Source organism: Rhincodon typus, chromosome 17, assembly GCF_021869965.1.
Source record: "Rhincodon typus isolate 14 chromosome 17, sRhiTyp1.1, whole genome shotgun sequence".
NCBI classification, from domain to species: domain Eukaryota; kingdom Metazoa; phylum Chordata; class Chondrichthyes; order Orectolobiformes; family Rhincodontidae; genus Rhincodon; species Rhincodon typus.
In genome coordinates this window covers 51,765,165-51,775,271 of record NC_063348.1, presented here as the reverse complement: position 1 = coordinate 51,775,271, position 10,107 = coordinate 51,765,165, and the positions used below count along the sequence as shown (strand labels likewise).

The 10,107-nt window shown below is 42.3% G+C and overlaps 1 protein-coding gene across 1 annotated transcript in view; it reads left to right on the top strand.

Moving 5' to 3' along the window:
* LOC109935610 (anoctamin-3-like) overlaps nt 1–10,107 on the top strand; it is a 19,773-nt gene that overhangs the window by 1,021 nt on the left and 8,645 nt on the right. Inside the window, exons 3-5 of the mRNA XM_048606890.1 lie at nt 1,056–1,167; nt 7,403–7,460; nt 9,708–9,805. Of these exons, the coding sequence (XP_048462847.1) occupies nt 1,056–1,167; nt 7,403–7,460; nt 9,708–9,805 (268 nt within the window). The remainder of the gene's footprint in view (nt 1–1,055; nt 1,168–7,402; nt 7,461–9,707; nt 9,806–10,107) is intronic.

Below are 10,107 nucleotides of genomic sequence, written 5' to 3'. Positions count from 1 at the left end.
CACTATCTCTGTGCGAGGCAAGTTTTTTTTTACACAGTGGGTGGTAGGTGCCTGGAATGTGCTGCTGGTGGGGTGTAAAGGCCAATACAAAATCAATGTTTAAGAGGCTTTTAGACAGACATATAAACAGGCGGAGAATAGGGGGCTATGGACTGTGTGCAGGCAGATGATATTAGTTTACAATGGCATTATGGTTAGCACAGACATGGTGGGACGAAGGGCCTGTTCCTGTCCTATACTGTTCTAATTTCATAGCTCATCCTTTGAATGATTTAACTTATGAAAGCATAAAGTGCCTACATTTCATCAAATATAAGAATTGAATGTAATTGTCTTTCAGCTTTATTGGGAATAAAACTAAACATATGTGTAGACCTACAAAAAAGTATATTTCTTAGCATAAGTGTTACTTTGAAAACCAAACTTGAATTTGTTTTGGCTAAATGTTTACAAGAGCCTTTATTCACTGTAAATGTCAACCACAGAGAGTTAAAAACATCTCTTCTTAAGGAAAGGGTTCAGAAAAAATTTACAAGGATGTTGCCGCAGTTGGAGGGTTTGATCTGTAGGGAGAAGCTGAATTGGCTGGGGTTATTTTCCCTGGAGCGCCAGAGGCTGAGGGGTGACCTTGTAGAGGTTTATAAAATCATGAGGAGCATGGATAAGGTGAATAACTAAGATCTTTTTCCCAGGGTAGGGGAGTCCAAAAATAAAGGGCACAGGTTTAAGGTAAGAGGGGAAAGACTTAAAATGGACCCAAGAGACGACATTTTCACATAGATGGCAGTGCGTATATGGAATGAACTGCCAGAGGAAGTTGTGGAGGCTAGTACAATTACAACATTTAAAAGGCATCTGGATAGCTGCATGAATAAGGATAGTTTCGAAAGAGATGGGCCAAATGCTGGCAAATGGGACTAGATTAATTTAGGATATCTGGTCAGCATGGACGAGTTGGACCAAAGGGTCTGTTTCCGTGCTGTTCAACTGTACGATTCTATGACACCCCTTCATTTTTGTTCTATAACTTACCTGGACATTATCTATTGTTGCAGAACATCCCCGCACAGAGTCTGAATGGGAGAATAGCTTTGCTCTAAAAATGTTTCTCTTCCAATTTGTAAACCTTAATAGTTCAATCTTCTACATTGCTTTCTTCCTCGGCAGGTGAGTGGCATTTTAGACTTTGGACAAGATTCCAATTTATGTTGTATCCTCAGTTGTACACAAATGCATAATAAATGAATCACTGTCAGTCAATACATACTTTTGCACCATAAATATTTAATTTCTGATGCACAGTTTCGAGGTGCCAAACCACTGATTTTGATTTACAGTGAAGTTTGGTTTGTTTTAAGTTGGGTAAATATAAGTTACTGAAGTTTCTGTTCTAACCATTGATCCCTTCCGATAAATGCTTCCTAACATTGTGGTAAATGAATAATGGACTGATTTTAGAGGACAGGCACTTTGAACAATCTTGAGAATGGGAGATGGAATCGCAGCCTCCCGTCACATCACGCTGTTGCCCATAACTACCATGAGGTTATGATCCGGGCCTTTTGAGGCCTTTATGTCATCAGCTTTATCCCATAGAGCTGGAGTGTTAATAGCATATTAATTTTCATCAATTGAGTTTTAGGACCTTTCCAATTTCACAATCTCATTCATTTCCAAAGTTCTTTGGAGTGAGGAAGGAAATCCAGGGTTCTTACTTTACATAATAAATTACACAGTCACAGTTGTAAACTGCTGCAATGATTAACATTCTGGCTGAGCTGCAATTGATCAAAGTAAGGTCAGTTGGGACCCATGAGTGTTTGACCAGCTTGCTGCATTAAATAATTTAATGTAGTAGTGGGAAGCACAATGCAGCTGAGTCATCAGGAAAGTAGTCTAAAGATATAACTCTGCTAGCTGGTTACAAACGTGTCTGACTGACCTTCTCCTGATCTGGTCCAAATGTTGTTGAACGCAGTTTGTGTTAGGTACATGAGTAAAGGACTAAATCCTGTGGGATTTACAAATAGAGCTATAAATTTTAATAAGCACAGGGTCATGGCATAGGGAGTGCAGACTGAATTGCAATGCCAGCTTTGTGAAACATGGGGGATGGTGTTAATGAATTGTTCATTGGAGACTCTCTCTTTATGACCACATTAGCGTAGGCAGGCACTTTTCAACATTTTCTCAACGATCTGTCAGTCAGGCTGCATCATACACTAAAAATGTAAAGATGGTCAAAAGTAGGACACATCTCAGAGAAATCCATTTATCCTCCTCACTTCTGCCTTGTTCTGTAACCTCCACCATCTCGTTTCCATAAGTGAACCTGTTCTAGACTTGCTCGCCGAGCCAGTGTGTTTGGTTACAGACGTTTCGTCACCCTGCTAGGTAATATCGTCAGCGCGCCTCCGGTGAAGCGTTGGTGTTCTGTCCCGCTTGTTATTTATATGCCTCGCTTTGCTGGGGTGGTTGGTATTACTTCTGGTTCCGTTTTTCAGTGGTTTGTATATCGGGGCCAGTTCAATGTGTTTGTTGATGGAGTTCCGGTTGGAAAGCCAGGCCTCCAGGAATTCCCTGGCATGTTTCTGTTTGGCTTGTGTTATTATGGATGAGTTGTCCCAGTTGAATTTGTGTCCTTCTTTATCCATGTGTTGAGACCAGTGAAAATTAGTCTCTTGGTGGCTTGTTGGTGTTCGTGTATCCTTATTGTCTGTTTTCTTCCAGTCTGGTCTATGTAATTTTTCTCACAGTCCTTGCATGGTATTTTGTATATTACATTAGTTTCATTGGTTTTGAGTATGGGATCCTTTACGTTCGTCTGTAGCTGTCAGAGGTGGTTGTTGGTTTGTGGGCTACCCTGATACCTGGGGTCTGTGTAGTCTTGTGGTCATCTCTGATATATCTCTGTACAGTAAGGTGACTAGTGTGTCTAGCTGTGTTGTGTCTTCTTGTTGCGGTCTGTCACAGAGGTAACGGCGGATGGTGCTTTCTGGGTGTCCATTCCTTTTAAAAACTCCATAAAAGTGTTCCTGTTCTACTTTGCACAATTCCGGATTGCTACAGTGTGTTGTTGTCCATTTGAATAATGTCCTGATGCAGTTCCATTTATGCGTGTTGGGGTGGTACTTAATAATTAAGTATCTGGTCCGTATGGGTGGTTTTTCTGTATACTCCAGTCTGGAGTTCCCCATTATGTCTAGGAAGGGGAGTCGGTTATTGTCCTCCTTCTTTTGTGAATTTTATTCCGGTGAGGATGTTGTTTATGTGTCGGTGGGTTTCTTCTAGTCTTATGTGTTTCATAATCACGAAGGTAATCACTTTTTGTTCTTCTAAATTTCAGTGAGTACAGGCCCAACCAACTCAATCTCTCCTCATGCGATAGTCCCTCCATGCCTGGTGTCAGCCTAGTGAACCTTCTCTGGACTATCTCTAATGTCAGTATATCTTTCCTTATATAAAGGGACCAAAACTGATCACAGTATTCCAGGTGGTCCCTTAAGAGTAAATTTAATTTCCAACTCCAATTCTTGGGCAGTTCCTCAAACAATGGATGGCACTTACTTTACAGATCTGTTTTTGGATGCAGCTCAGTTTTTGTTGCTGGAGGTGTAAGTACATGAGTAAGCAAATGCTGCTGTAGTTTGGTTTAGACAGGACTTACAGACCACACCTGGAGAATTGCATAGAGTTTGATTTCCTTCCCAATGGAGAACATGTCTGCCTTGGAGAGGTTGCAGTGAAGTTTTGAGATAACAATGTTGTCTATGAGGAGAGATTGCATTCAATGGGCCTATATTCTCAGGGTTTTAGAAAGCTGAGGGATAATCTCATTGAAACATATAGGATTCTGAAAGGAACAAAAACAAAGTTGCTGGAAAAGCTCAACAGGTCTGGCAGCATCTGTGAAGGAGAAAACAGAGTTAACGTTTCGTTTCTCCTTCACAGATGCTGCCAGACCTACTGAGCTTTTCCAGCAACTTTGTTTTTCTTCCTGATTTGCAGCATCCGCAGTTCTTTTGGTTTTTATTTAGGATTCTGAAAGGGTTTGCTGCATAAATAGTAAGCAGTTTTCTCCCCAGGCTGGAGAATCTAGAGTCAGAGTTTGTAATGTCAGCTGTTAAGGTTTGGCCATTGCAATGGGATTTTCTGAAGGTTGTGAATCTTCAGTGTTCTTCACACCAGAAGCTGTGGCTGTTCACTTGTTGGATACATTCAAGAGTTTGAATGAGACTTTTAGACACTGAGTGAATGATCAGGTAGGAAAGTGGAAGGCGATCAGCTTTAATTTGAATTAATCACTTGTGCTTTTGGGGAGGATTAAAACAAGATATTAGGGTAACAGGATCCTGAGGGGTGCCTTAAATTGGAAGTAAGTTTTTTTTTATTCATTCACAAGATGAGGGCATTGCTGGCTAGGCCAGCATTTATTGCCCATCCCTAATTGCCCACAGGACAGTCAAGATGCAACCTCATTGCTGTGGGTCTGGAGTCACATATAGACCAGACCAGGTAAGGATGGCAGTTTCCTTCCCTAAACGGCATTAGTGAACCAGATGAGCTTTTCCTACAATTGACAATAAATTCATGGTTATGATTAGACTCTTAATTCCAGAATTGAATTCAAATTCCACCATCTTCCATGGCAGGATTCAAACCCAGGTCCCCAGAACATTATTTCGGTCTCTAGAGTGACAGCCCAATGGTGATACCACTAGGCCCTAGCCTCCCCTCCAGGGAAGCTAGTAGCAGGAAGTAGAAAAGTGTTAAGTGAGAATAGAAGACAGGTGAAACAAAGGTGAGCATTGATGAAGATTAGAATGGGGAATAAAAGACTTTAGCAGCAAAGTGAATGAGTAAAAGATATCAAGAAAAGAAAGTTGGGAGAATCTAATTACCATTACATAAACATGGTACAGGGAACTGAATATTCAAGGATGTGTGGCATTTGGAAAGGACAGGTAGAAAGGAAAAGCGCACTGACGATGTTACCTAACAGGGTGACAAAATGTCTGCAACCAAACACACCAGCTCAGCGAGCAAATCTACAAACTCATCCACAACTCCAGCTACAAATCTTGTCAAAAACTTTAAGTGAACCTGTTCCCCAGATCATTGAATTTCACCATGGTAAGCGATAGCCTAGTGGTATGATCGTTGGGCTCTTAATCCAGAGACCCAGATAACGCCAGCTGTGTTCATCCAGCCCTGCACCTTGTTGTCTAACGTTCTGGGGATCTGGGTTTGAATCCCGCCATGGCAGACGGTGACATTTGAATTCAATAAGATATCTACAATTAAGAATCTAATGATGACCGTGAATCCATTGTCAATTGTCGGAAAAACCCATCTGGTTCACTAATCAGGAAACTACCATCCTTACCTGGTCAGGCCTACATGTGACTTCAGACCCACAGCAATATGACTGACTGTTGACTGCCCTATGAGCAGTTAGGGATGAGCAATAAATGCTGTTATCCCCATCAACACCTGGGCCATGTCCTGACTGCTAGATGTTCCAAGCAGATGCTGGACATCTCTTCAAGGGCCATAGATGGGAAAGGTGTAGATGATCCACACTGCTGGCTTGATGTTAGCCCATTAGAAGATATGAAATATGTCACGTGTTTTCAGCCTTATGATAGCGATAGTTCAGAGGGGTGACTGAAGTTGCCAGCCTCATTGAGCTTGACCTGTGTTGCATACCTGTTTGCTTGCTTCCCTGTGTCTGATTCCTGTACGAACATATGCACTGGCACTCACTCTCTCTCACACACACACACACCCACCTCTGGGCCCAATTCCAGCCTTGGGAGACTGTCTGTGTGGAGTTTGCACATTCTCCCCATGTCTGCATGGGTTTCCTCTGGGTGCTCTGGTTTTCTCTCACAGTCCAATGAGGTGCAGGTTAGGGTGGATTAGCCATGCTAAATTATCCATAGTGTCCAGGGATGTGCAGTCTAGGTGGATTGGCCATGGTAAATGGGGGGTTTACAGGGATAGGGTAGGGTATTGGGTATGAGTGGGATGATCTTCAGAGGGCCAGTGCAGACTCGATGGGCCAAATGGTCTGTCTCCCACACTGTAAGGATTCTGTGAGCTTGTTGAATGGTGGAACACTGTTGAGGGATCAACTGGCCCATTCCTGTATCCAATTTCCCCTTACACCAAAAGATGTCTTTACAGCATTCGCCTGGTTTCTCCACCACTTCCATACAAGACCTCAGCATTCCCTCATTGCAAACCAGTTGGATAAACATCACTGGTGTCTTGATAGTGGAACCAAGAATAAAAATGCCCACGTATTTGGACACTTTGCGTAAATAGAATATTTATTAACTTCATTCAAGAACATCTAGCAGACCAAATTGTTACTGATCTGATGGCGATCAAATGTTTTCTTTCCCTGTTGGTGAAGAGCGCTCCCGAGGAAATAAGGACCTTTATTGTTTTAAAGTTGGATGTGTTTGTGATAATGAGGGAGGATGTGCTCTTTGACATAAATTGGACTGCACATTTCTCCTCAGTACTCCAGTATAAAGGAAGTCTTGACAGTGTGTTTGTGATCAAAGTGTACAAAACGGTAATGCATGTTACCTCCGTTCATTATAATTCCTTTACTCTCAGGATTGATGGCCTTGTGTAATGACTTGTCAAGCATTCAAATAATGAGAAAAATTGATTTTGTGGCCTTCAAATCACAGTTGCATGCCTCAAAGAGCAATGCAACAAACTGAAGAGCAGAATATCCTTTTGCACACTATTGCCTTCTTAGTTATTATTCCATGAGTGTAGAAACATTGATGCTCTCACGGAATCCATTTGTTCATCTTTTTATTATTTTTTTTAAGATCTCTGTTCTTCTGTCATTGGTTGTACAATTTTACTCCATTAAGTCCAGGTTACCATTGCTTACAGTTTTTTTTTTTGTTTAATCCATTCCTAGGATGTGGGTACCACTGGCAAGGCCTGCATTTATTGCCCATCCCTAATTGCCCCAGAGGGCAGTGAAGCGTCATATGTGGGTATGGAGTCACATGTAGACCAGACCCGGCAAGGACGGCAGATTTCCTTCCCCAAAGGGAACCAGATGGGTTTTTATTTCCCCAACAAACGACAATGGTTTCATCGTCATCATAAGGCTCTTAATTCCAGACTTTTATTTTACTCAAATTCCACAATCTGCCACAACAGGATTCGAACCTGTGTTCCCAGAAGATTGCCTGGGTCTCTGGATTAATAGCCCAGTGATAATACCACGAGGTCATCACTTCCCCGTTGACTGTAATATTGCATTCGCCCTTGAATTAAACACGTAAAACGGAATTAGTGGACACGGTCGATATGTTGATTCACTTCTGACCAATACTGCTCTAAAATCCTCTTCTGTGTTGATCAGATTTGCAGGTCGGCCCGGTGCTTATGCCAAGCTGTTTAAGAGATGGAGGCTGGAAGAGGTACTAATCTGTCACCTTTGTTTTATTGATTGATGTGCCACAATTGTGTTCACCACTTTCAAATCCCTAACACAGTGCCAGAGAAAAAAAAATTATGCTACAGCACAGAGCAGTTAATGAGCAGTTAATGGAAAGATTGAAGAAAAATGTGCTCATTTCCCCTTGGCCTTTCAGCAATATTTCTCAATAATATCGGTGTTACATAATATCGCTATATAATAATTTCAGTGTTATACATGCAGATGCAATAGTATCTGAATTCATTTTGATGACACAGTTGTTGTTTTATGGGAGCAGGAGGTGTCTGATTTTCAGAGTTCAAATGTTTGAAACAAATGCAACAGCTAACATCTTATTTGTTGTGAATGTATGACATTATAAGTTAAATGAGGACTTCTCCCAATGCCACTATGCTGATGTGAAGGAGATGTGCAAAGGGTCACCATTCCTTTTATTAGAATGTGGGAACAAAGAACAATGCAGCACAGGAACAGGCCCTTCAGCCCTCTGAGTCTGCATCGACACATTTTGCCCTTCCATATTAAAACTGTCTTCACTTACAGGATCTGTGTCCCTCTATTCCCTTTCTATTCATGTATTTGTCCAGGTGCTTCTTAAATGCTGCTACTGTGTCTGCGTCCACCATCTCATCTGGCAGCCCGTACTAGGCACTCACCCACCCTTTGTGTGAGAAACTTGCCTCACACATCCCTTTTAAAATTGCTCCCCCCCAACCCCAACCCCAACTGCCGCACCTTTAAACTGTGTCCCCTAGTAATTGACCCCTCCACCCTGGGAAAAGGCCTCATACTTTCCACTCTAGCCATGCCATTCACAAGCTTATAGACTTTGATCGGGTCGCCCCCTCAACCTCCTGCATTGCAGTGAAACAAGTGCAATTTCAGCCCCAATTTAATCAAATATTTCATCTTAATCTGTCCGTTACAACATTGGGCTTAAATATTGACTCCGTAATTTGATGCATTCTTTCTGTGTAGCAGACGTTCGTTAAGGCACTCTTGTCATTGCTGTCCATTTGTAGCTCCTTTTACCAGGAGAATCCTTTTTATTAATGTATGAAATGCGGACATCGCTGGCTGGGCCAGCATTTATTACCCATCCCTTATTGCCCTTGAGAAAGTGGGGGTAAGGTACTTTGAATGTCTGCAGTCCGTTCAGTGTAATTAGATGCACAATGTTGTGAGGGAGGAATTTCCAGAATTTTGACCCAGTAACACCGAAAGAAACATGATGTACTTCCAAGTCCAGATGGTGAGTGACTTGGAGGGGAGCTTGTAGGTGGTGTTGTACCCAAGTATCTGATGTCCTTGCCCTTCTAGATGGTAGGGTTTATGGGTTTGGAAAGTGCTGCCTGTGGATCTTTAGTGAATTTCTGCAGTGAATCCTGTAGACAGTACACACTGCTGCTACTGAGCATCGGCGGTGGAAGGAGTGGATGTTTGTGGATGCGGTCAACTTGGCTACTTTGTCCTGGATGGTGTCAAGCTTCTTGTGTTGTTGGAGCTGCACCCATCCAGGCAAGTGGGGAGTATTCCATCACACTCCTGACTTGTGGCTTGTAGATGGCAGGCTGGCTTTAGGGTAACAGGAGGTGAGTTACTTGCAGCAGTTGTCCCACCTTTTGCTGCCATGCTATGCCACAATCATCCGCCAGTCTCATTCTGTCACATCTTCTGCAGCTTATCTGCAACTGCCCTGTGACATCTACCATCCAGCTATGCTTCGATTCGCTCTCCTGTCTTTCTTGTTCCATTTTCTCCTCCAGAAGAGATCTCAGTAGCCAGTCAGCAATGGCAAAATAGTCAATATATTTCCTTTTGTCGATGTCTCTTTTCACAGATCCTTTTGCCTTTGCAATTTCAAGCACCTCTTCATTTATCTTGCACTGTGTATAGAGAATTTTAAGTAAACATCGCAGCATTCAGATTTCAAAGGCCTCTAGCTTCTTCCATAGATCTTTAAATATTGTCTAGATTTCTGAGGAGTACAGAAAAGTGGATAGAATGTAGGATTTCCTGTGTTTTTCTTCCTTGCTGCAATTTTCTCATTGTGAACATACCCTAGGGAAACATTCGGGGTGCAGATTGGAGAAATAAATTATGCTTGAAATTTTGTAGTTGATTTGACTATAAACCTAGCATCCTGTATGTCATGCACACATTTATTGCTTCTATATACTTTACATAGACATGTAATCTGATAAATCTTTGCTTTTATTTGACACAGTGTCATCCCAGTGGCTGCTTGATTGACCTGTGCATGCAGATGGGTATCATCATGGTCCTGAAGCAAATGTGGAATAACTTTATGGAACTTGGCTACCCGTAAGATTTTCATTTTCATTCTCGGCTGGAAAACCAATTAAAATGAACTCCGTGCAACACTGAGCACTTACTTCCCTTTAGAGATAACAAAGTGTAGAGCTGGATGAACACAGCAGGCCAAGCAGCATCATAGGAGCAGAAAGGCTGACGTTTCGGGCCTAGACCCTTCATCAGAAATGGGGGAGGGGGAGGGGGTTCTGAAATAAATAGGGAGAGAGGGGGAGGCGGATAAAAGATGAATAGAGGAGAAGATAGGTGGAGAGGAAACAGATAGGTCAAAGAGGCGGGGATGGAGCCAGTAA